Here is a 26590-nt window from a genome sequence, read left to right as displayed (position 1 = left end):
GTAAGGGCAACAATTTAGCATGAGGCGCATCGCAGCCAACTGTGTAGCGCTTCTCTTAAAAGTGTGTTCTCATCCCTTTTAACGTCTCTTGAGATAACTTTGAAACCGTTCCATTTTGAATGTAAACACTTCAGCTGGTGAAAGCCCAGCAGATCTTTCCAAGATGACTTATTTAATGTGGGAACATCGAAGGCTCTTCAAAAACAAAATCAGTCCCCAGTCTTCTTGCCTTTTGGGTCTCTCTCTCTCTCCTTAAAAGCAGGAGTGGGGAAACGGGGACCCTCAAGAGGTTGATGGGCCCCAAATCCTGTGATCTCTTAACCATTGACCATTGGGTTGGGGCGGATGGGACTTGTGGTCTGCTAACATCTGGAGAGCCACGGACTCCCTGCCTGAGAGAGAGCCAAGGAGACACATAGAAACGCAGCCAAGTCCTGTGCACAGATTGGTTCTCTGGCTTGACAACCAGCCTGCTCTGGATGCAACTGCAGATGTATCTATAACTTCCGTTCCAATTCTCTGCACGTGCAGTTCCATGTCATGGTATTATTTAAGTACAGACTTCTGTTTGTTTCCCCCCTGTTTCATCTTACAGGGAGGCTGTGATAAAGCATTCGTTGGTGCATAAAGTCTTTCTGGACTTCTTTATCCATGCTACCCCAAAACAGAGATCGGTAAGTATTGGCACAGCTGTGGGTTTTGATCTGGTTTCATGTAAACGAATAAACAGTACAAGTGCATGCCAGGCATGTCTACTCTGCAGAGCTGTGCCTCTTAGCAGCTCATGTGTCTTCTCCGCTTGCTGGATTAGGAATCTGAAGCATAACGAAGGCACTTCAGAGGATCCGCATGGTCTTGATGGGATGCGCACCCTTCCCACTTCCTGGCACAACTTGCCAGGCATCATGTCTTGAAGCAGGACAGGGCTGAATCAGGGTGCTCAACTCAGTTTCTTCCAGCTGCATTTGCATACCTGAAGTTAGACATTCTTCCTTATTAAATGCTGGTAGCCCTGGGATGATTGTGACCAGAGCACACTGTTCTTTGTCGTGCCAGTGGCCTCGGGCTTCTCCTCTTTAGTTGCTCTTGTGTTACTCTGGTTCTGAGAATTTGAAATACTTTCCATTCCTGGTTGTAAGGGAAGATAACACAGGCCCACAGAGCTGATCAGAATAATACCGTTTATATTATGGTAGTTGATTTGTGTTAAATTCATTAAAACCATCTCCTTAAATCTGGCTTTGTCTAGGAAATGATTGAGTCAATCAGAGAATCTGTAATCTACTTGGCACACACGCACGATGGAGCCAGAGTCGCCATGCATTGCCTGTGGCACGGGACCCCCAAGGTTTGTATGCAGAGTCTGTGTGGATCAAATGAGAATTGGTGAGACCTTTCTAAAAAGTTTCACTGGGGAGCCTTTTCCCATCGCTACTTAGCTGTGCCTGACTTTGACAAATGTGATTGTGAGACATAAAAGAATGGAAATGCCCAACCCTTTCGTTAGAATTAGTATCTAAAAGGTACTAAGGAGGCTTTATGACTAGCCTTGCGCCTCAAATGAAATGACAGTGCTTATCATGGTGCCTTGGCAAGCATGCTGCAAATTCAAACTTCAGAGAGAGAGCTGTGCCTTCATTATGTAAATGCTTAAAGCTGAGACTTGTACATAAACTGAAATGCTGTCAGGATCTCTTCCAGGGCTTTCCCAAAATACTGAAGACTTACAGGTTGGTTGCAGCACCCAGCTTACTTATTTTGCATCCCATAGGGCAGGGATGTCCAAGTGGTCGACTGCGATCGACAGGTCGATCCCCTGGTGCTAGCAGTAGATTGCGGCCTCATTTTCCTCGGGGGGGGGGGGGAGGAGAGCATCTGTCCCCACCCACTCGCTGTGTCCTTGATTTGTGCACGATTGCAAAGATGGAAGAGGGAGTTACTGCAGCCAGGTTTCTTACGTGATTAGCAATGTCTGCCGTTTCCCCCCACCCAAAGCAGTAGAACTATGGGGTTTCCCCTTAAAAAGCTGAACAACTTTGGTTTGGCCTCCTAAAAAAAGCTTGGCAGCTTTTGACTTTCTGATATAAAAAAAGCTCGACAACATTGGTCCCCGTCCCCCCCAAATGGGTAGATCACTGCCAGTCCCCTCCCCCCCCCCCGGTGTAGATCGGGAGTTGGACATCCCTGCCATAGGGAGTTAAAATGCCTCTTTGTGGAACATTGAAAGGTGTCCAAGCCCATCAGCGAAGAGAGGAGAGATGGGGAGAAGAAGCTCTTCCTCTGTCTCTGCAGTGCTCTTCCTCTCCCTGGATTCAGGGGTGCAATGGGGCCGTGGTGCCAGTCTTTTTCCAGCATGTCTCAGCCAGCCAGGAATACTGCCTTGACCTGCTGTGAATTGCTGAGAAGAGATTGCATGTTGTAGTTGAACTGGACAAGGGGAGGTGAAGAGACGATAAACAACAAAAAACAGAATGAAGTGAGGAGGTGGGAGCAGAGATGAGATTACAGAGAAAGGGGGGCAGTTAATAGAGAGCAGAATGGGGAGGGCGGGGGGAGAAATGGGATATTGCATGACATACTTTAACAGTCATCTGCAGGGCGGCTTTCCATCCTTTATATAGAAGTGGGGTTCAAAAGGATTTCTAGCTTCTCAAGGACTCTTTGGTCTCCTCCAAATGGGTATATTTGCTGAAATGTTGCACATTCTGAAGTCAGAAACCCGACATTATGCATCGGCTCTGCGTTCATTTTAAAGCTTGTTGGCCTCACACGCTAATTTATTGCTTTTTCTTCATTTCTCTTGTCAGGACAGAAAAGTCATTATGAAAACCATGAAGACTTATGTTGAAAAAATAGCTAATGTGAGTATTTTTAAAGATTTTAATTTTGAGCAGCAGAATCCTGTGCATATTTACTCAGAAGCAAGTGTGTCTTAGGAGTGCGGCTTAAAAAAATCACTGTTGTGGCCTTATTTTCAATTGGAACTGCATGGATTGAGAAGTTTTATTCTCCAGTGTTCAAGCTTATGTATGAAACATCAATATACATGACTTTAAAGAAGAGATTTGAACCTAGACAAAAAAGCGAATTCCATAGCAAAGAGCCAAAAATAGAAGCAGGACTTCTGTGCAGCTGAGATACACATTCACTTCTGTTGAAGACTTGTGTTTGTGACATTTGGCATGACTAAAACAAATTTGTGTTCTACCGAGCTTGATGCCAAATAAGACTTTATTCTGTGGGATGGTTCTTCATTTGAAATGGCTCTGCTTTACACAGAAACAACTGAGGGATGATGACGGGGCCGGGTTTTTGTTTTGTTAATACAGCATTCCCCACAAATGAAACCTTAAGGACATTTACTCAGATGTAAGTCAGAGTTAAGTGAGGCTTAATTCCCAGTAATTGTGCATAAGAATTAGTAGGATGGAACTTGTTATTGTGTGAGGTGAATAGTCATTGTTGATATTTAGCAAATGAAATTGCTGGAACATGTTGGACCAGCTGATTGGTTAATTGGGCTTCTATGTCTTATGATGTTCTTGCTTTCTGGTTCCTATTTCAGGGCGAATTCTCACACTTAGTTTTGCTGGCGGCATTTGACTGCATTGATGACACTAAACTTGTGAAACAGCTAACTATATCTGTAAGTAGTCTAACTTCCTAAAATTCTCAAGATTTCCCGTTTCACTTAGTAACAAGGTGTAAATTACACTGGAAACGCTCGCGTGTTTTTAGGCCTGGTTTTCAAACATTTCAGGTTTATTTTCTTGTAAGACAAAACTAACTTCATTGTGGTGGTTTTGCTATTGCTTGGAATGCCATAGCATGCTCCATTTACTCACTGCTTTGATTTGAGATGGTATGTGTGCTGGAAACTCTCAAGCTATGCTGAATCGCTTGGCTACCTAGTGAGTGATTATGCAAAGAATTAAAATATTCCTCCTGGGGCAATACTGCTCTTCAGTATCAAAATACATGATACTTCAGCTTGCACCATTTCAGACTATATGATAAATTTCAAGGTCCAATCTTTAAAGATAATGGTAAAGGGACTCCTGACCATTAGGTCCAGTTGTGACTGACTCTGGGGTTGCGGTGCTCATCTCGCTTTACTGGCCGAGGGAGTCGGCATACAGCTTCCGGGTCATGTGGCCATCATGACTAAGCCACTTCTGGCGAACCAGAGCAGTGCACGGAAACGCCGTTTACCTTCCTGCCAGAGCGGTACCTAATTATCTACTTGCACTGGTGTGCTTTCGAATTGCTAGGTTGGCAGGAGCTGGGACAGAGTAATGGGAGCTCACCCTGTTGTGGGGATTTGAACCACCGACCTTCTGATCGGCAAGTCCTAGGCTCTGCAGTTTAACCCGCAGCGCCACCCGCGTCCCTTATCTATAAATGTACACCCAGTCAAAAACAGGGTGTTGCAGCACATGGTTCTTCTGTTCCCCTCCCCTACATAGAATCACAGAACTGTAGAGTTTGAAGCATCCCAGGGATCATCTAGTCCAACCCCCCGCAAGGCGGGAGGAGCAAAGCTGTGGTTCTCCAGGAGCCTGCTTGTTTGTTGTAATGGTTCTAGGGGTTGCTCGTGCGTAAGTTGCCGCCACTCCTGGCTAGGTTACCTGGTTGAACCCTTTCAATTTGTACAGCCCTTCACTTCGTGGCTGTCTCAGTCGCTGGCAGAATCCGTCAGTGGGCGTTTCTTGAACTTCTTCCAGCAAAGAAGTTCTTTGACGCCAAGTCTCCTCCTACTCTCCCTGCTCGGAAGTCTTCTGCGCAGGGAGGGTGTGGGCAGCGGAGGACCCGTGCTCTCCCCGCTGGTCTCCGGCGAGGAGTCCTGGAGCCTCCTCTCCGATTCCCCCATCTGCCTCCCTTCCGCACTGGTGTTACGCTGATTTCCTTCCCCAGCAGATGGGCTGCCTCTCTCCCTACTGGGACCCTCTCCGGCATCTCCCCGGAGCCTTCCCTCCGCCTCTGGCTCCGATGGCAGTTCCCTGACATTTGTGCTTAGCCATGGTTTGGGTTAGCATTACACGCAGACCATGATTTTGTTATGTAGAATCTAGGTCTCATGTGCATTGAATTCTTTGGCAAGTTTATAACTGCAAAATGCACCCAAAGAGGTCTCCACATCGTTCATAGAAGGTGGTAACGCTGCATGAATCTATTGACAGCTACTTCATTAAAATAAGGAACGTGAATGTCTTTTGCAATATTTCATCACTATTTCCCAAACTATCCTCACCTCTCTGTCTAATAAGTGCAGCGTTGCCACCTGTGTTAGATTAAATGGATGAATCCGTCTTCAGGCAACGTCAAAGGTCATGGTTCTGTCATGACTTCATCTGCTTCAGGCTTCTGTGCAAAATAGAGAGCACTGGCTGGAAGTAGGCTGGAAGTGAGGCAGCAATCACATGCTGGAGCCTTGTAGGAACGTGTTCATAGAAAAAGTTAAAATAGATGTCTTGTTAGACTTTGCACATGGGATGAACACCTTTCCTCTAACTTGAGAATAAAATAAGCATTGATGAACAAAGCTGGACTCCTCAAAATAATTTTGCCATTAATCCACATCTAGAAAGTTTATACTAATTGTACCTGCAGATATGCTTAAAGGTGTTTTCCAAATATATACACTCTCCCCTTTCTAAGCATGCAGAAATAAAAAGAGAAGAATTACTTAACAATACAAGGGAAGGAGGTGGAAGGGATGGCTACTGTCTGTCTAGTGCACATGGTTAAGTCAGTTTTTGTCTGTGTTTGGGATGGACATCCCTACATGGGTGTATTGCATGTATTACAGCAGCAATGAAAACTATGAGCCAAGATTGTGATCCCTCTTCAAGTAACTAAAAATGAAATTGTTTGTTGAAAACAATCCTCCACTAACAATGCTTTTCCTCTTCTTTTAGGAAATTAGCGATTCCTTAACCAACATTGTAAATAACAAATATGGAAGGAAAGTCCTCTTGTACTTGTTAAGTCCCAGGGATACTGCATATTTCTCACCAGCGATAATCAAAATCCTGGAACAGGGTGATGGAAATGCTTATAGGTAAGCAGAAAATGCCATTTCCACAGTTTTGTGGACGTCCAAATTTAACATTGTCTGCCAGTTGTGCAGAGAAGCAGTTATTTGAACGAAAGGAAACTAGCAGAACAGGGCTTTCCCCGTGGCATTTCTATTAACAAGAGTGGAGGCTGGAGAGGAAGGCTATGAGATGATCATTTGTTCACACTGCTTGTGTACATTTGCATCTGCTCCCAGGGAGTGGGAGTGGCTGGCTGCACCCAGGTAGAAATGTCTTGCATTGAGCACACGTTTACCCTGCTGCATCTTAGAGTGGCTAACCCATGATTTAAACACAATAAATATGGCTAGAAATACTGTATTTTTCGCTCCTAGTTTTAAGAGGAGAAAAACAAGAAAAAAATATTCTGAACAAAACAGTGGATGTATGATTTTTGTGGTTCATGCTGTGGCCACACATGTGATCTGATGGTGAATTTGGGGTGACCCAATGCAAAAATCCAGAGGATCCCTGTGGATCCCTGCTTTGTAACCACGTTTTTGCACCATTGCGGCCCCACGCAACAGTGGGTGCGTGATTTTTTTGGTACAGGATGTAGCCATGGACATGCTATGTGATCTGATGGTGAAATTGTGGTGACGCAATGTAAAAATCCTGAGGATCCATGGGCTTTTACCTCCCCCCTCCCAGGCAGCCTCAGCTAGTGTCCCTTATCTTTCTTCCAATTCCACCGATCAGCTGTTTCCTTTCAACACTCCCTTCCCTCTTGTTTGCCTTAGTGAAGTGTCTTTTCCTTAGCAGTTTTTTGCTCCTCCTTTTCTTCTAATTTCTCTCCTTATTGCTTTAGTCTTCCCCCTTTGCAAGTTTGCTGTCTTTACCTCCCCACTCCCAGGCAGCCTCCTTTATCTCTAGCGTCCCATATCTCTCTCCCCGATCGACCAGTGGCTTTGTTTCAACACCCCCTTCCCTCTTTTCAAAAAAACAAACATGATCTGCTTTTTGCCCCTGGGCAATTCGGCTCCAGGGACCACGCTTTTGCTCCATAAGACGCACAGACATCTCCCCTTACTTTTTAGGAGGAAAAAAATGTGTCTTATGGAGGAAAAAATGCGTACTCCAGACACAAAAAAAGGAAGCTGCCCTCATTGTCACAGTATGTGCCGCCCCCTGCGCATCCCCCCCCCCCACACAACAGGTGGAAGGTCCCCTCCTGAAATACACCATCTGTGAATAAGGGAACCATAACTGGTTTCTCTCTACGAGGGCCACATGCAGCCACCATGAACTGTGTGCGTGTGGCAGCTTGTTTCTCCATCCCTTGCAATTATGGCACTTGCCTCGGCCCCACGTGTAGCCCCCCCCCCAAAAAAAAGCAGTGCTGGTTCTCAGAAAGGGGCCTCTCTGTGCAGATGCAGCCAGGCTTTTCCCCCTCAGTGGCAGGTGGGCGAGGGTCTGCTATTCATGTGAACAGGACTACCCGGGGGTGTTTTGATGATTTCCTGAAGGTTAATCCTCAGACCCAGCTATTTCTTAAGGGATGGAAGGAATGTCGGCATGGAGCTCCCATACCTCTCAGCTACGATGTAAAGAAGAGCAGTTCTGCATGCTTATTTTGTGCTTGTCGAACAGCTCCCTCTCATCGCAACATTGCCACGTGTATAATCACCGATGCTTCTGTGGCATTCCGAATTGAGGTGTAAAAGCGTAACCAATTTTCCATTTATGCAGGTTATATTTAGTGCGTTCTGGGGAGAAAGCAAGAGGGTTATGTTTGGATTTTAAATTGGACAATTTGGAGTGACTGGATTATGTTGTACCAAACCAAATCCTGTCAGTAAAAGAGCTGCTTTTTATTCCAACAGTAAAAAAGATGTAGATGTTCGCCGCCGTGAACTTCTGGAAGCTGTTTCTCCCGCCTTGTTAAAGTACCTGAACGAACATGCTGAAGAAATGGTGATGGACAAGGCAACGTTCATTGTGGTGACGGGGATCCTCAAGGCGGCCGTTGGCGACGTCCAGCCAGCTATGAAGGCCATTGCTGGCCTTGCGGCAAGAGAGATGGTTCCAGGGGGCAAAGATGGAGAGGTAACTGTTCCTGAAAAGGAGCAAGCGGTAGAGTTATGAATTGGGGCCCCTCCCTGGGATCTGCTGCAGTTTGGCTATCAAATTGGGATAAACCAATTTATCCTGCTTTAAGCACTGGACTACAGCAAAGGGCTTGTCGAGTCTCATGCAGGATCCTGGGATCCAGCTGGAACTGCATAATAATCCTTCCATGCCAAAGGAATGATAAGTAGATAATGAGATTTTTTTAAGCACAATTTTTGGATCATTTTTAAATGATAAGGAGCAAATTGTTGGGCTGTTTCCAGAACTGCAGCTCCACTTGGGCAGCAGGCTTTGTGCAGGCAACACAACGTCCTCTTTCTCTCTTGTAACCCTCTGCCCTTGCTCAAAACCAGGCCTGGGGGCCCCTCTGGAGAAGGTTTACAGGGGTGGGGGTGAAGAAGGAACAGAAGCCCCATCGTGCAAGTGGAACTCGGCTCATGCAGCGTTGGGTAGAACCCATTATTTTTAACCTGTTCCTGAAACTTAGGATAACATCGTTTCTTGTAGCTGAACGAGGTTGTAAATGTTCTAGCTTGGAGTAAGTAGACTACTTTTGTGGTTTTACAGCTGTGTGAACCACTGACTATACTATGCCAAATATACAATTTATTTCCATAATTTCAGCGTGTGGCATATTTTGTCTCTTGCCTAAATGGTTCTTTCCTATAACCATGAAGCACACTGGCATTTTAGGAACACATTTGGAGAAAAGAAGCAGATACTTTGGGCTGAGGGTGTTGCTTATAACTTATACCCAATGTCTTAAATTTTGTATTGGTATATCTGCTTGTAACGTCATTGTAAGCACTTGGCAGATAAAACTTTAATGTATTTTAACCACCTGAACTCTTTAATTCTGCTGCACTAAAATTGCTTAAGAAATCAAAAGGCAGGAAAGATAGCTAGTTAATGAAGTGAAAGTAAGATGATGGGTAGCTTAAATTTAGTAGAAACTCCAGTGCTTAATGTCTGAACAAACAGCCAGGCCTCTAAACTTATTTGAATGTTCTGAATGGCTTTCCATTTGGCCACCCATGATTACTTAATGTACCACTTAGTCATGTGGAGAAAACAGATTTTGTTTGTAGGCAGCATTTCTAAATATGCCTGAGCCTTGATCTGATTCCTGGCATTTCGAAAGGCACAGATTGTGATACAGCGAGGGAAGTAAAAAGCACTGCAGGGACTTGACTTTTCCTGTTCTTTTCAAAGCTTCATATTGCAGAGCATCCAGCAGGTCACCTGGTTCTGAAGTGGCTGGTTGAGCAAGACAAGAAAATGAAGGAGAGCGGCCGGGAAGGTATGCTAGTAATTCTGCAAAAGACAGTGGAGTCACTCGTCACAGTCTGTCTAAATGCATAAGGGACAACGTGGGAGGGATGCAAAGGCTCGTCTGCACTAACTGTTAACCTTGAATCGCTTTGCTTGAAGTGTTTAAATGCATGCTTCCGCCCTGGAAGCGTCCAGGAGATTTTATAGACTTTGCTTCATCCAAGCTTAAAAGCAGCACAGCTTGGAAGGAGCTCCCCTTCACCCTTAGCTGTCATGTCGGTGGCAGTGCAACCCTATATACCTGCTCCGAAGTAAGGCCCTCTGAGTTCAGTGGTCCTTGATCCCAGGAATGTGCTTAGAGGATTGCATCCTAAGTTCCATTAATTGGACATCTTGTGTACCTCTTCTGTGGAAGTTGGGTGCTGGATATGGAAGGGATGTTGCTGACAGGAGCCATAGGAAGGTTTGCGTAGCTAATAGAGAGATTGCCCATTATTTTCTGCTAGTATGATCCAGTTGCACTTGGTTGTTGCGCTTGCAGAGCCAGGTGAGTTCAGGCACTGCTGCTGCTGGGGGAGATTGGGGGGCACAGGAGAAAGCCAACTCCAGGCAAATGGGTTCTAAACAAATTGCCATCACGCAGAATATAATCTCTGTCACCTACAGCTGCAGTTGATTTGATCTTGATAATATGCTTTCCCATTTGAGCCTATGAATTTGAACCGGTACCACTCACAATTTTTTCAAATCCTTACCTGCTTGCAAAGCCCCCTTGTTAAACCGACTGAAGCTTCTGGACATTTTCCTTATTTTGCAATATATCAGAGTTGGAAGGTTCCCCAGTGGTAATCTCGTCCAGCCCCCTGCAATGCAGGAATCTTGATTAAAGCATTCATCAACATGGCAGGTGCTTTCTATGCAAAGAACTGTGGGGGTATTTTAAGCTGTTGGTGTTGTGAAATGTGGAAATGCCTCACTCTTCCACAACTGGTTTGTGGGCCTGAAGGTTTCAGTTTGTCTTCGGTGTCCACATCGGAAATAGCTCTTGCCATCCTGTCCATTAAATTGAGATAGAGGATTCTGCTGTTAAGTCTCAATTATTTCTCAGCATCGCTCAGAAATTAAGGCCTGACTATTACAAATGTGGGACGCGGGTGGCACTATGGGTTAAACCACAGAGCCTAGGACTTGCCGAGCAGAAGGTCGGCGCTTCGAATCCCCACGACGGGGTGAGCTCCCGTTGCTCGGTCCCTGCTCCTGCCAACCTAGCAATTCGAAAGCACGTCAAAGTGCAAGTAGATAAATAGGTACCGCTCTGGCGGGAAGGTAAACGGCATTTCCGTGTGCTGCTCTGGTTCGCCAGAAGCGGCTTAGTCATGCTGGCCACATGACCCGGAAGCTGTACGCTGGCTCCCTTGGCCAATAAAGCGAGATGAACGCCATAACCCCAGAGTCGGCCACGACTGGACCTAATGGTCAGGGGTCCCTTTACCTTTATTACAAATGTATTGAATAGTCAATGGTTCTGAGGTGATCTGTGAATATACAATTTACAAGTGTTAGAACCCCTTTACGAAAAGTTTTAAGTGGGTTTGTGTGGTGTCTAACCTGGTCTTTATTTTTAACAGAATGTTTTGCAAAAATACTCGTAGAGCACGTGGGCATTGATCTTCTGAAGACCTGGGCAAACGTCAATCGTGGTGCGATTATTCTGTGTCGGTATGTACCGCATTTAATGACTGAACTAGCAGTAAAATGCTGCATATGCTTTAGGCAACAAAACAGCTTCATTGTGATTTCTTACTTCTTTCTTATCTGCTACAGTCATAGATGCTTTAGGCTGGTGTTCTGTTTGCAATCGGGTTGTAGCCTTTGCTTGACTAGTTAAGCATCACTGCATTGCCTTGAAAGCTAAATCTTTCTCCTTGCTTTTTGCTAGCCTGACCAAAAAGTGCCAGGAAATCCTTTCTGTGCAGTACAGTGGTGCCTCGCAAGACGAAATTAATCCGTTCCACGAGTCTCTTCGTCTTGCGATTTTTTTGTCTTGCGAAGCATGGCTATTAACGGCTTAGCGGCTATTAACGGCTTAGCGGCTTTAAGAAAAAGGAAACAAACTCGCAAGAACTCGCAGGACGTTTCGTCTTGCGAAGCAAGCCCATAGGGAAATTCGTCTTGCGGAACGACTCAAAAAACGGAAAACCCTTTCGTCTAGCGAGTTTTTCGTCTTGTGAGGCATTCGTCTTGCGGGGCACCACTGTACTCTTAATCTGGAATTGCTTTTAAAAGACTTCCCACGGGTTTCTAATACCTCGTCCTGTTGCGCCATCTCATGTTTCAAGGCATTATTTGGTTTATCTTTAGAAAGCAACAAGCGTTTACATTCAGGAGCAACCGATGATTGCCATTTGTATGGTAATTCCATCTACCTCAGTGAGTCCACACCATAGAGGTTGCCCCTTCAAGGCGTATAATTTAGCCAGCATTGACTGAGAGCATGAGCATGAGATGCATCGTAGCCGGAGCAATGGGGCTCCTCTTCCTCTGCTGTGTGCATCTCAAAGTCTGCACTGAGGAGGGGATGGGGAGAGAGAGAGAAGTGAAATCCTGCTGCAGAAATACCGTATTTTTCGCTCTATAGGACGCACTTTCTCCCCTCCAAAAATTAAGGGGAAATGTGTGTGCGTCCTATGGAGCAAATGCAGGCTCCTTGGCTTCAGCGATAGCAACGCAAAGCCTCTGAAGCACAGAGGGAGCTCTCCCTCCGCGCTCTGGAGGCTATGCGTTGCTTTTGCTGAAGCCTGGAGAGCGAGAGGGGTTGGTGCGCACTCGCGCACCGAAGCCTTTGGAGCACAGCGAGAGGTCCTGCTGCACTCCAAAGGCTTGAGGCGACTATCCCTGAAGCCTTTGGAGCGCAGTGGGACTTGGCGCTGCGCTCCAAAGGCTTCGGGTTCCTTTTGCTGAAGCCGGGAGAGCAAGACTCTCCTGGCTTCAGCAGAGAGGGAGAGCTGCGTGGCGCCCCTTGAGCGAAGCGGGAGGAGAAATGGAAGGGGCTCCGTTTCTCCTGCCGCTTCGCTGAAGGGGTGCTGAGCAGGTGGGCCCCCTTGGGTGTCGCCCAGAGCGATGCTGCAGCCCTTTTTGAACCGTTCCCTTTCCATCGTTGGCTCACACCTGGAGCAAGCAGCTCAAAAGGAGCCGCTTTGCTTGTCTTATGGTACTGCGTTTGGCAGCCCAGTTAAACGGAAGTATTTACAGCCCCTCCTCACTCACAAAAGTGTCTTAACCATAATTGGTGGCACATGAACGACTTGCGCTAATGAGCCCCTGCTTTTGTGTGCAGAAATTCCCTTTCACAGCAAATCCGCCAAAGATGTTTCCAAGTTGGGTCTTAATTTCTGCCTTGCCTTAATTTGGCAGCCCAGCTCCTGGTGTTGATCACTATGGCAACGTGTACTGTTAAATGAAAGCGATCGGCGGACGCGTTCAGTGCATCACAGAAACGGAGGAATGGAAGGGAACTAAATGCCACATCTTCCTGCCCTCTAGAACTAAAACAGGCTCCTTAATTGCTCCCTCTATTAACTTGCCCCCTCTTTTCCCAAAGCAGATAGATGCCTTCAGGTCTAAGGGGTCAGCTGGTAAAAGCAAACTGAAATGGCACAAATCAGCAAAGGTGCTGCTGGAGGGACAGTTGAACTGAAGCCCTCAAGTGACTATCTCCTCTGACATCTGTAAACGGATCTGGCCCTTTCTGCATAAGTCCTCGCTTTCCAGTATCCCATCTCGTAATTCACCGCCCCCATTTTTAGTGCTTCTTCTGACACAAAGAAAAATAACCTCCCTGACTCTCTGGGTCACTACAAATACAGCAGGCTTAAATCAAGCGTCTGCCGATAGGTTTATTATATTAATGTGGAGTTTTAACGCTCAGCTGCTGGCTTTCTAATATAGTTCTATAGGGATTTTTGCACGACACTTTGGAACAGATCCCTTGCATTTGACAAGCACACTTAATTCCTTTGAAATCTCTAATCCCGCATGCAGATGTTGCATAAAGATTTGGGAAGAGCTCTTTCAGCCTTTGCTGTGAAGTTTTCTTCTTCTACAGAGATGTGGGAAATCCTGGTATAGAATGGCTCAGTTACTCTGCTAAAAAATGCTGAACTTTGCTTAGAATGTGTATATTCCCATTGTTGTGCAGCCCTCTTCAAGTACGGCTGTCGAGTGTGCTTTAAACGAGTGATCCGATTTTTGATTCACATAAGATGTTTGGCCAGTCTTCAGTGCTTCTTGGTGTTCAGCTGCATCTCAAATGTTTCCTTTTCCATTTTTAGATTCCTAGTCTCCCTTCCTTGCTTTCAGTGGAATGCTGATGCAGCTTAGCAGGGGCTGCCATTGACTGAGCAGCAGCTTTTCTGAAAGTCATATTAGTTTTCAAATGGATCTCTGTGTGTGTGCGCATATGCATTAGTTAGTAGATAATAAAATTTCAAGATTGTTACACTGCAGCACAATGCATGAACTGCAGCGTGATGAGCAGGTGGGTCCCAAGGCAGGCCCTCCAGGTGAGCCCCAAGGGTCATCTAGTCCAACCCCCTGAAATGCAGGAACCATGTTGTGTTTCTTTGCTGCCACGCCCCTGTTGCTGCTGCTGGTAAGGCAGGGGATGGAGGAAACTTCTGCCGCTGCTCCTCTGGGAAGCAGCGAGAAAAGGCAGCATTTTAAAGCACAGCCTTTTCCCTTGCCTTTCCAGAGCAACAGCTGCACTCCTCTTGACACCCCCACCACTGGCAGGGGGACAGCAGGGTGGGGGCTGAAGGGAAGAAAATATTTCTCCCCTTTGTCATCATCCCCAGCCCCCGGCTGCTCCCTGTATTGCTGCCACCATAGAGGGGGTGCAGAGTGGTGTGAGGGGCCTGTTGGTGAGCAACACAAGCAGAGGCGCAGCCCATAATTTAAGGTTACCAGATGTCCCTGGATTTACAAATCAGTCCCCTGACAAAATCCTACCATTTCTATTGAAGTTGAAAAGTGTCCCCAGATTGATTGGAAAAAATCTGGTAACCTTATCATAATTCATTGCAGGATCTGCAGGGCAGCACGGCTTGGGGCAGTATCCTGACAGGGTTCGAAGCATGAGCTTGAAATCTGTGGGCTCTAGGTACAGATTCAGCCCGCCCCTCCTGCCCTCCGGAAGAGAGGCCAGTTTCTCCTTTGGGGTGACACCAGGGCACAGAAAGGGAACGTGAACTTGTCTCTCTGCTCAAGTCACCAGTTGGCTTCCTACATCTTTGGCTTCCCTTCCCCTAAGATTAATAGCAAGCCCCAAGAGGCACCAGGCGTCCTGGATGTGCCCATTGCCCCTGCTTAGCAAGAGACGGTTCATCTCTAGAAGGGGCAATGGCGGGGGGTGGGGAAAACTGCTGCAATATCTGTTCTGGCGGGACACATTTCCACCTTCTCTCTGGGGCTGCTGCACCTGGTTCTTGCCTGTGTTTGTTACCAGGGTGCAAAACTGTTGTAATAATAATAATAATGTATTATTTATACCCCGCCCATCTGGCTGGGTTTCCCCAGCCACTCCGGGCGACTTCCAACAAAGTATTAAAATACTGTGGTCTGTTAAACATTAAAAGCTTCCCTAAAGAGGGCTGCCTTCAGATGTCTTCTAAAGGTCTGGTAGTTGTTCTTCTCTTTCACATCTGTTGGGAGGGCGTTCTGCAGGATGGGCGCCACTACTGAGAAGGCCCTCTGCCTGATTCCCTGTAACTTGGCTTCTCGCAATGAGGGAACCGCCAGAAGGCCCTCGGAGCCGGACCAGAGTCTCTTGGCAGAGCGATGGGGGTGGAGACGCTCCTTCAAGTATACTGGACCAAGGCCATTGTGGGAGTTTATTGGGATAGTGGCCTGACATGCATGCCAATGTTGAATTCAGAAATGCTTCCTCTGATTAGCAGGTTTTTTCATCCGCTCCCAAACGCCCCCCAAAAGATCCCAAATAGTGGATAAGGTGAAACTAGAGGCAGTTCTTTAGGCTCACGGTGCTTACAATTCCTGCTTCCCCCTGGGAAACTGCCCTGGGGGGTTAGGGGGTGATCTGGGAGAGAAGGGGATCTGGTGCGCTGATCTGCAAGGGGCCCTTGTGGAGCGGACTTTCACCTCGCTTCCTGCCGCCCTTCTTCCAGCGAGGTCCTCTGCTAGCTTGGAGTCAGTTCCACAAATGGAAGGAGCTCTTCTGCTCAGGCCAGGGCAAAGCAGGATCTCTCATGTACCAAGGCATTAAAGGCATGCAAACTCCGCAGCCTGCCGCTTCAAACTAACAACGCTGTGCTTTTTGGATAAGGCAGAACAGTTTGACTCCCTTGCCATCCTGCTTTAGGTCACATTGAGAAACAGATTTTTAATCACTCTGCAAGCCACATTAATTCTTCTCCCATTCTGTTTGGTTTGGCAACATAATCCTTATTATGTATCTAAAAAAAAAAACCTGCAAGGCGGGGTGTGTGTGCTCATTTAATCAGAAGGTTATGATAAAAATAACATTGCAGTTCGAAATGAATCTGCCACTCCAACTTCCGATCAAGGCACACGGCTCCTTTGTCAAATGTGAGGCTGCCACTCGCTAACTGGGATACAGAAAAAGTTCTCCAAACTGGTCTGTGTGGTTTTCCCTGGAACTATGCCTGGATCTTCGTTTGCAGTTGAGTTTTTGCCCTATTATTAATACTACTGTCAGTGCAGACATTTTCTCCTTAAAACCATTTTCCTTGGTGAATTAAAAGTAAGATACTTGCAAGCTTTTTTCCTTTTTTGCAGTTTTGAAGAACAATGATTTATATTTTGTAAATTCTTTGGCTGCTCACTTTCCTGTGTATTCTGACAGCCCAGTGTCCATGTTAGCCCCTGTTGAGATGGCCAACGTCTAAATTAAATGCTTCAGAATTTAAGAAAATAAACTGCTGCTATTTGCTATTAGGCAATTATCCCAATGGATGCTTTGACAAAGCAGATGGACTGCCAAGCATTGACTTCTCTTTCTGCTTGTCACATTTCGTTCCGATTGTAATTCTGATTTTTGATATTTTCTCTTTGTTTATAGCCTTCTTCAGAGCTCCGATCAGGAAGTGGCAACAGAAGTAAAAGCCGGACTAAAAAGTATTATTCCAAAGCTTAAAAAAAGGACTAAAGATGGCACAGCAGCAGGAAAGGCACTGCTGGAGAAATTATCATCATAACCTAAAGAAGTTATTAAGTGGACAACTTTTCTGTTTGTGGAAGCGAATCTTCCTTTTAATACATCTAAAGGACAGGTTTTTGGGGTAAAGATGAGTTAACCTTTTTTAAAAACAACACAACTCACAATATGTCAGTAAGCACTTAGGCTTTTTCAGAATGTTTGGTTATCTTTTTTCTCTTCTTTGGCATCAGTTTAATTGTCCCTGGAGGGGAAGATCTAGCCAGGCAGCTGAAAACTATATTACCATGTGCCTTCCTTCCTTCATCATTTTAGTCCCCTTGTCCACATTCAGCTCCAGGCAGCAACTGCTTCCCCCTCTCTCTTCTCCCCACCTTTGGTCTCCCATCATTCCAGCCACCTGCTTGGCTTTCCTCCTTTTGACTGCCAACCTTTCCTCTAATGCTTGCAGACCTGCATTCCAAATTCCCCTTCTGCCTCCAAGTTCCTCCTTTTCATCGGTTGCCTGCTTCCCAGTCCTTCCACTCCGCTGTCTCTGCCACTGGTGCCATGGCTGCTGCGCGTTTTCCATCTCGATTTCAGGTAAAAGGAGCCCCACTTTAGCCAAGAGCTCTTCAAGGCCAGAGCTATGAGATGGACTGGAATGCTCCTTAGTGGGAGAGTGGTGTTCGCTTACAACACACTCGGAGTCTGAAACCTGAGTTTACTCAGTTGTCACAGTAAACTCTGGTTCTCCTTAACCAGGGAAGGGAGAGCTAAGGGCAACGGGAGGCCAAGGAAGGACATGTGCTGGTGATTGCCCAAATAATCAAGGAGCATGACGCTTGCACTAAGTGAATAGGCTTCCTCTAGGCTTGCAGGTGGTTCATGTTTAAAGTCCCTCTCCACTCTGTTGCCAAAAAAATCCTCCCAATCTCAGCAGAAGAAAAACATGCTGTTCCTATGGAAACACCTTTTTAAACAATGCTGAACACAGCTCCTAGATTTCTAAAAAGATGAGTTTGGTGGAATAACTGTTATTAGCAGTGTTCTTTTATGGAATAAAGTATTTGCTTTCTTGAATCTGAAGGTATGTGGACTGTTAATGAACTTGAATGGTAAGGCTAAAAACTAGTTCGACGTTTTCTCTGCAATTTGGCTGACAGCTTTGGGCGTGCCGTACTCCAGTTAGGACTAATCATGCATAGGTGGCAACACGTGACCCTCCTCCCTCTTTGCCATAATTCCCTGGAGGAAAATTGCTTTACTCGGTGGACAGAGGAGAACGCCTGGCTTTAATCCCGATACTTCAGCTGGAGCAATTCAATTCCACTTGAGTTCAAAAAAGAAGCTTAATTGGCACTCACACGTATGAAATAACACAGTGGTTTTAGAATTAATAATGTGAAAATATTATCTTGCAGACTGTAGCGCTGCACGTACTGTATTTTTCTGGGTATAACAGTGTATAAGACCCCTATTTTTTGGGAGGAAATGGGGGGAGATTGCCCAGAGTTGTTAAACTTTTTTTTTGGGGGGGGGGGATTGCCCAGAGTTGTTGAGCTCTTTTTTTGGGGGGGGGTTGCTAACAATGGCTCACCTGCCAGACTGCCGCTGACAATCGCATGCATCAACGAATCCACCAATCGTCTGCCCACTCACCGCCAGCAGCCGCCAATCGCCCACCCGATTCCCACAGCAGCCACTCACCAGCAAACCTTGCCACAAACACCAATCACCTGCCCAAATACCGCTGACAATCTCCTTGTCACGGCAGCCACCAATCACCTGTCCCACCTCTGCACTATCCATTTATAAGACAACCCCCAATTTTTAGCATTTTTTTAAAATTAAAAAACCTCATCCTATACATGGAAAAATACCGTAAGTTAGAGATAAATATTAAAAGCTTGTCAAAGTGGATCATGTAGATGGAGTTCTTAGTACAGAAGGGAGAGATCTCTCCTGCAAAGCGATTGGCTGGAGCTGCTTTGGCACTTAACAAGCTCAAGAGCTGTCTGCTAATGAACCCTGACATATACCTGCTGCATCGCCAAAAGGAGGGGGACCAGGGAAAGCCCTTGTCTGCTGATGGGGCAGTGTGGTGCAGACTGCGCTCCCCCAATCCGCCTAAGCGTCATTACCCTGTGTCACACTTAAAGGTTAATCTCAACTCGATCTAATTGGCAGTGACAAAAAGCGTTTGCCCACACAGCCGCTCTTGCAGCTCATCAGTTCCCCTAACAGAATTGTCTCTTGTGACAGTGAAACAGATAACTTTGATTAGCATCAGATAACCAATTTAAAGGCTAGCAAAAATGGCCCTGGCTGGGACAAAGGGTGGCGGAAGTTTTGAGCTCCCCTTCAGATTTGCAGTCCCAGAGCAAATGCAGTTTTTCCAAAATATCAACATAAAGTTTACTCAGTGGCCCCGTCCTCTGAGGAGAAGCCAAATAAAGTTTAATTTAGCCGAAAGTAAATATTGGAGGTGTGCTTCTCAAACAGCAGATTATGAACATGCAGTTTTGTTAACAAGTAATTAAATGATGGTTAACTTGTGTGCTTTCATTAGCTCTTATCTCAGTTGTCTGTTGTAACTGCTTTTTCTGCCCTTTCCAGACTCAGGAAAGCAGTGTGTGTTTATTTGCCTTTTAGATGTTGCTTTAATCCAAATAAGTTTTCCTACAGACACATCAAAGATCCAAGGAAAAAGTGTTGGCATTGTACATTTTGTGCCTTCCAAAATTTGGATGTGGACAAAGTGGGACTTGCAAGTCTGTTCTGCGATCATGGAATGATCTGTCCATCTACCCGGACATAAACACGGACATGAAACTATTTGTTTTGAATAGATCAGTTTTCATCAGTGTTTAGCAATGGACTTGATTCTGTGACTCTTTCGCTGTGTTGGATGTCTCTGGTTTAGATACCTTCAAGAACTGCTCTTAGTCACAGAAGTGAAACGGAAGCTCATGGTGTTAGGAGGCAACATACACTGGGAAATTGGATAGGGCTGCGGCGTAGAAATTTCATCAGACAGGTCCTTGGTGCTGCTGCCATGCAGGTGGAATAGGAATCCTGCTGCTGCCATTAGGATGCTTTCTTAGCCTTGTCAATCCCCGCACCCATCGGGCCATCTCTGGACCACCCAGTTTTCCTTCTGAGATGGCAAAGTCGCAACAAGACTCAACAGTGCCAATGTCATGCAGGGAATTTTTTTTGCTTTGAATGCACTTGCAACGATACGTCCTGTGTCCCCCCCCTCCACCCCCCATAATGTCTCAACAAGTGAAACTAATTTGTAAAAATGTTACATGGAAAAAATACGAGAGACATTACACATACTTCTGTAAAACAAGAAAATCTCTTAATTAAAAAAAATGTATATTTCAACATTTTTTTAATTCATTATAAATCTTTTCCCAGAAGTCCTTAACCTTAGGACACGTCCACATCCAGGGGAATGTTTTCGCCTGGCGCCTAAAGACATTTTTGTGTGTGTCCTCCCTCTTTTCTTTCCTTTTTTGATAAATTAGATGCAGAATGTATCTCTTCTGGAAAAAAAACCAAAAAACCCCCCCCGATACGTCCTGTGTGACTTCAGCTCTGGAGCTTCACTGTAGTCATAGAATCACAGAATTGTGGAGTTGGGGCCCTGAGGGTCATGCAGTCCAGCCCCTGACAGTGCAGGGATAGGCAGCTGTCCCTTACAGGGATCGAACCTGCAGCCTTGGTGTTCTCAGCACCCCGCTCTCACCAGCTGAGCTATCCAGGGTGAATAATGGGGTAACCACTCTGCATGGAGGACCTTAAGGTCCACAAATGACAACACTTTGGAGGTCCCAGGTCGCAAGGTGGTTAGATTGGTCTCAACTAGGGCCAGGGCCTTTTCAGTACTGGCCCCGACTTGGTGGAACGTTCTGCCACAAGAGACTACGACCCTGTGGGACTTGACATCTTTCCGCAGGGCCTGCAAGACAGAGCTGTTCCACCGGGCCTTTGGTTTGGACTCAGTCTGACCCTTATGTTTCCCTCCCCTTATGGTTTTGATCTATGGGCTACTGTTAAAAGGAGGTTGCATTTGAAATTGCATTTTAACCTGTATTTTAATTTGGTGGTTTTTTCCTATTATGATTTTATTGTAATTTTACTGGTGTTAGCCGCCCTGAGCCCGGCTCTGGCTGGGGAGGGCAGGGTATAAATAAAATTTATTATTATTGTCATTATGATAGCAATGAGTAAGAAGGGAAAGCGCCCAATTTAATAGATCACAAACTAAGTGTGAAAAGCTGTTGGCAAGAGTTGTGGTTGGTGGGAGCTGGGTGCGAATGGAGATGTAGCCCAGAGTTCAGCCATTTATGGTCCATTCATTCCACTGTAAAGGACATTGTTGTCTCCCCGCCAGCTTCCCATGGCTCACTGGGACAACCAGTTAGGGCAGAGAACAGAAGGCACTTAACTGGTGTCACCAACCCTAAGCTATTTGCAAACCTGCTTAATGTATAGGCGTGGAATGAGGCATATTTGTTATATGTATTTTCAGAAACTGAGAAAGTAAGTTTAAAAAGACCACTTACCAGTTGGTTGTGTGCTTTAAAGCAATATGTCTGGCGCTTCTGTCTGTGCTCTTACATCTCATTGTTCATTTGTGTGTCCGTTTTAAATTGCCTTAACAGACATATTCCCAAAATATGATTCCTGTAGCATTTGGAAGCCGTAATCCGGGATAAAAAAGGCAGATTACATTGGTATGTTGTGTAATTTCTGTACTACTCCATAAAGAAGTTAATAAAGGTTATGTAAACAGGGGATCAGTGCAAGCCAAGTATTTCTGTGCATTGCAAGTTAAATGGGACAAAAATCCAAGGTTCTAAATATAGCTGTTAAACCAAGTTTAAAACAAGCGCATAAGATTGCAGCCCAGAATTCTGACACTGTTCGGAGTATTGACGTTCCTGCAGTTTAGGCCACAGCTTCTTTTGCTGTTCTGAAGCTAAAAATGAGGCAGGATTTAGGATCAAATGTTACTCTTTGCCTCAGGGCTCTGCGGATAGAGCCAGCTGCCCAGTGAACTGTGGCTGCTCTTTAAGCCCTCCTTCAGCAGCCAGGTTTCCAAACTGGGACGCCTAATGCACTCCTCCTCTTTCCCCCTGGGGGTGTGTGTGTTTTTGCAGTACAGTGTCTAGGCAAAGCCCAGTTCAGCCACAGCCCCTTTTTAGAGGGGGGCTTCCAATGGGGCCACCAGGAAAGGACAACATGCATTACCGTATTTTTCACTCTATAGGATGCACTTTTCCCCCTCCAAAAATTAAGGGGAAATGTGTGTGCGTCCTATAGAGTGAATGCAGGCTGCGCGGCTAAGCCCAAAGCCAGAACAGGGAGACAGAGCGCTGCAGAGCGCTCTGTCTCGCTGTTCTAGCTTGGGGATGGCTGCACAAAGCCTCCGCAGGGCAGTGGGGTGCTTTCACCCCGCTGCTCTGCGGAGCCTTCAAAGGCTTCACTCCAGGGGCTTCAGGAGTTCCCGCTGTGCTCCGAAGGCTTGCGGATAGCCGCCTGAAGCCTGGAGAGCGAGAGGGGTCGGTGCACACCAATCCCTCTCGCTCCCCAGGCTTCGCTTCGCTGGAGAGGCGCTGCACAGTTTTCCCTCTCTGTGCAGCGCCCCTTCAGCGAAGCGGGAGGAGAAATGGAAGGGGCTCAGTTTCTCCTGCCGCTTCGCTGAAGGGGCGCTGAGCAGAGAGGGGGGGAATCCCCCCCCCCGTTCTCCCCCTCCTATGGTCCGGTGCGTCCTATAGAGCGAAAAATACGGTAATTTCATCCTTTCTGAAAGTTTTCCATCGTGAACACGTCTGTCTTCTCCTTTTGCCTGGAGTGAAGACGATCAGCCAGAATCAGTGAGCTATATTGCTGGACTTTATTATCTTAGTGTCTCTTAAGAGTTTCGTTAGTCTCTGCAAAAGAAAAGAAAGAACAAACTTAACTATGGTCATAAAATGCATCACAGTGTTAATTTTCCATTGTTGGTTCACTGAGACAGTAACCATGCTTGCCTGAAGTAATACGTTATATTTGGGTATTATTTGGGAGGCAGGGAGAAATAGGGAGATTTGGCAGCTGAACTAATGAAAGGCATTGCCTTGCATATGTTGTGCATCTCATGTTGATCTTTTGTTTTTAAATCCCAACATCAAATGGCAATAAACCGGTGTCTGGCGTGTAATCACATGATAAAAAGCTCTTCCACTTTTCTTTTTAAATCCTTGTACATAGAAAACCAGCTGCTTTGGAGGAGGGTGGTAGCCTAAGCTTTACTCTGGCATGCTCGTTTTCTATGCCTGTCAATGCTTTTCAGGGGTTTTCTTCTCATTACAAGAGACCCTACTCACAATCTGAAGTGGTACATTCCAGACACAGGTTGCCACCCCACCTGTGAGGTGGTTTGCTCTACACCTGCAGCAGGAGGATGTAACATAGAGCGCGCCATTTCAGAACACAGGTGGGGATCATGTTTTGGGATGCTCTCCATTAAAAGCTGCTTGCAAGCAGAGTTGGGCGAATGCCCAGCCTTATCATCCTTCTGCTTGAATATGCTGCTTTTTCCTTTGCAGGTGCGTGGCTTGTCTCCCTGCACATGAGCATTCAAAGTTGTTTCTCCCTCCGCACACAAAATGTTTCAGTCCATTCTGCATCCTGTGTAGTTGGATGGATGACCCTGAGAATATAAGGGTCGTAGATTGTATGGTGTAGATTGTGATAAGCTCTAAGAATGATTCCCTCTTCAAAGGGACAGGACACTTTTATCACTGGTCAGTATTTACCATATTTTTCGCTCTATAAGACGCACCAGACTTTTTGGAGGAGGAGGAAAACAAGAAAAAAAATATTCTGAATCCCAGAAGCCAGAACAGCAAGAGGGATCGCTGCGCAGCGAAAGCAGCGATCCCTCTTGCTGTTCTGGCTTCTGGGATAGCTGCGCAGCCTGCATTCGCTCCATAAGACGCACACACATTTCCCCTTACTTTTTAGGAGGGAAAAAGTGAGTCTTCTAGAGCAAAACATACGGTAATAATCCTTGGCAAGAACGCTATTTTTCTCACTCGTATGTTCAGCTCAGTCCGGCCTCCTCAGCACCCAGCGGAATCAAGGACGGGCCACAGGCCCTGACACTGGGTGCCTGCTTTCCTTTCTTAAGGATAAGAATTAAGGGCCACAACACTCATCCTGGCACCATGACAAGAACTGCAGGAAAGAGAGGACTGTCCCAGAATGTCTGAGTCCTCCTCTTCTGGACGTGGCCTCAGGAAATGAAGGACTGCTCTCCTGGTCGTGACCTGCTGTGGAAGATTCCTTTGCTCAACCCAACCCAACCCAACCTACACACCAGCTCTTTTTCAAAACTGCATTTTGTGTTCCTACACATCTATTCCTTACATCTGTGGCAGTCAGAGGCAATATGTCTGAATGCCGGTTGCTGAGTGGACAGATTTGTCCATTTTGGTCTTTCCGTTTCTCATTGTTCCAACCTTACAGTAAGTTCCAGTTTGTAACAGCCAGGGGTGGGGAGCATGTTCTCCAGATGTTGTTGGGTTCCAGTTGCCAGTGGTAGAGCCAAGGATGATGGGAGTTGTAGCCCAACATTTCTGTACTTCAGTTGCTGTTTTACCCCAGTGCTCTTCCATCCTGTCCAATGCTTCTCTGGATAGCTGATTTTTTAAAAGAAAACCCTATCTAAGGTAAAGGTAAAGGGACCCCTGACCATTAGATCCAGTCGTGGCCGACTGGGGTTGCGGCGCTCATCTCGCTTTATTGGCCGAGGGAGCTGGCGTACAGCTTCCAGGTCATGTGGCCAGCATGACTAAGCAGCTTCTGCCGAACCAGAGCAGCGCACAGAAACGCCATTTACCTTCCCGCCAGAGACGTGCTTTCGAACTGCTAGGTTGGCAGGAGCAGGGACCGAGCAACGGGAGCTCACCCCGTCGCAGGGATTCAAACCGCCAACCTTCCAATCGGCAAGCCCTAGGCTCTGTGGTTTAACCCACAGCGCCCCCCGCGTCCCAAAACCCTATCTACTAATGTCATTTTCTGCTGCCCTTCCTTGCCTGAATGGAGTGCACTGCATCAACCAACCACAATGTTAACTGTATTTCTGCAAAATAGTAAATAGGAATGTGTTGTTTTCAACAGGCCATTTTACTTTTAATGTGGACAGGTCCGTCATGGTTTTCCCCAAAACTCTGATAGGAGGCATGGATTTCCTTGTTTTGCAGACTGGTGCATTTCCCAAGCTCTTCAAGCAAACAATCCTCCAGCCTTGATCTGGGAAACGGGAACACTTTGTGAAATCACTATGTACACATTGACTAGCCTAACGCAGCAATTAAAGTCGTGGAGAAATCCAGGTTCAACTCCTGCCCAGCCAGGAAGTTCATGAGATTTTCGTGAGAATGTATGCAGCTGTTCTCATGCAATTACCTTTGAGCTCCTCAGAGGAAGGCTGGGGCCACCACACATGTGATCACTCCACCCCCATGAGAATATCTGCGAGTGCATATCAATTCCATCTTCGTAGACGTATTTGTGGATTCTCAAATTGGACACGTGCAGGTGTGCTGTGCTGGGGAAAAAACCATACTGGTACTTTCCCACTGTCTGACAGATTACCCTTGTGTGTTCCATGCATGACTGAAGAGTTTCCAAATTTCATGACAATCATATTTTCCATGGCGGGGGGCATAACGAATTGGCTTTGTGCCCCAGAACAGTTTTCCAAAGCAGGGTTGAACCACAACACAGCATACCACAATTTGGTTGTATGTTTGCAAGCAGTGGTGGACATGCCAAAATTTACCTGAACCGTCAACTTCTCAATATGCAATTCTACGCATATTTACTCAGAATAATTTCTGCTGTAAAATGTGTTTAGGATGTTCAGTAAGATAGTGTCTAGCTAGTCCAAGATCTCCTGGCAAACTTCATGGCTCAGCAACAATTTAAACCCTGCTCTTTCCAGTCCTAGACCAAAACTTTTAACAACTACAGGAGACTGTTCATTTAATGCTTTTGTCTACGGGTGGAATCAAACGTCTCACTCTTCCAGTTGTTACATTTGCACAAGCATCCCGGTTTGCCAGATGGAATGACGCCCCCATCTCCACCCCCCTTGCTGTTCTGGGGGTTGCCCTGCTCCCCTCTCCTGCCAGAGTCACTTGGTGGACACCCCCATTGTGCAAGCCCTTTCTCAGGGCTTCTGCTCACACGGGGGGTTAGGGACGAATCTCACGCATTTTGTTGCGTCTTCAAATACTTTGTAAAGGGTTCCCATTCATCTTTAAAGTCACAGTTATCCTTGTCCCGCAGCTTATATGTCCAGGCAGAATGATGAATCTCTCATCATTCTGCCCAGACACTGAGGTCCAGTGCCCTCGCTGCGAGAAGCCAAGTTACAGGGAACCAGGCAGAGGGCCTTCTCGGTAGTGGCACCCGCCCTGTGGAACGCCCTCCCACCAGATGTCAAAGAGAAAAATAACTACCAAACTTTTAGAAGACATCTAAAGGCAGCCCTGTTTAGGGAAGCTTTTAATGTTTAATAGGTTATTGTATATTAGCGTTTTGTTGGAAGCCGCCCAGAGTGGCTGGGGAAACCCAGCCAGATGGGCAGGGTGTGTGTGTGTGTGTATGTATGTATGTATGTATGTATAAATAAATAAAAAATAAAAAATAAAAAAATACCCGAACTATATTCAGGAAAAGTCACAGACATTTTGTTCTCGTCTGTCGAAAATATGTGAGTGCCAGATGTGAACCTAGCTGCTGAAACAGACACCAGCTCTCCCTCCATTTAAGCTGCTCGAGAGGGGCTTTAAGAGAGAGAGTTTTGCTTTCTTCATCTGAGAACAGAAGAGTCTTGTGGCACCTTAAAAATGAAAAGCTTTATTGCAGCATAATCTTCTGTGGACTGGAGCCCACTCTCGTCAGCGGCAAGAAGGCTATATACATAATTATG

The 26590-nt window shown here is 46.2% G+C and overlaps 1 protein-coding gene across 1 annotated transcript in view; it reads left to right on the top strand.

Annotated features, from left to right (window-relative positions):
- PUM3 (pumilio RNA binding family member 3) overlaps nt 1-16809 on the top strand; it is a 29900-nt gene extending 13091 nt beyond the window's left edge. The window contains exons 9-17 of the mRNA XM_053371174.1: nt 596-674; nt 1250-1348; nt 2808-2861; nt 3566-3646; nt 5919-6061; nt 7901-8123; nt 9360-9447; nt 11048-11138; nt 16516-16809. Of these exons, the coding sequence (XP_053227149.1) occupies nt 596-674; nt 1250-1348; nt 2808-2861; nt 3566-3646; nt 5919-6061; nt 7901-8123; nt 9360-9447; nt 11048-11138; nt 16516-16651 (994 nt within the window). The 3' untranslated portion in view covers nt 16652-16809. The remainder of the gene's footprint in view (nt 1-595; nt 675-1249; nt 1349-2807; nt 2862-3565; nt 3647-5918; nt 6062-7900; nt 8124-9359; nt 9448-11047; nt 11139-16515) is intronic.
- The last annotated feature ends 9781 nt before the right edge of the window (nt 16810-26590 follow it).

This window comes from Podarcis raffonei, chromosome 17 (assembly GCF_027172205.1).
Source record: "Podarcis raffonei isolate rPodRaf1 chromosome 17, rPodRaf1.pri, whole genome shotgun sequence".
NCBI lineage: Eukaryota > Metazoa > Chordata > Lepidosauria > Squamata > Lacertidae > Podarcis > Podarcis raffonei.
Note: the sequence above shows the minus strand (reverse complement) of the source record. Positions and strands in the feature narration are given on the sequence as shown.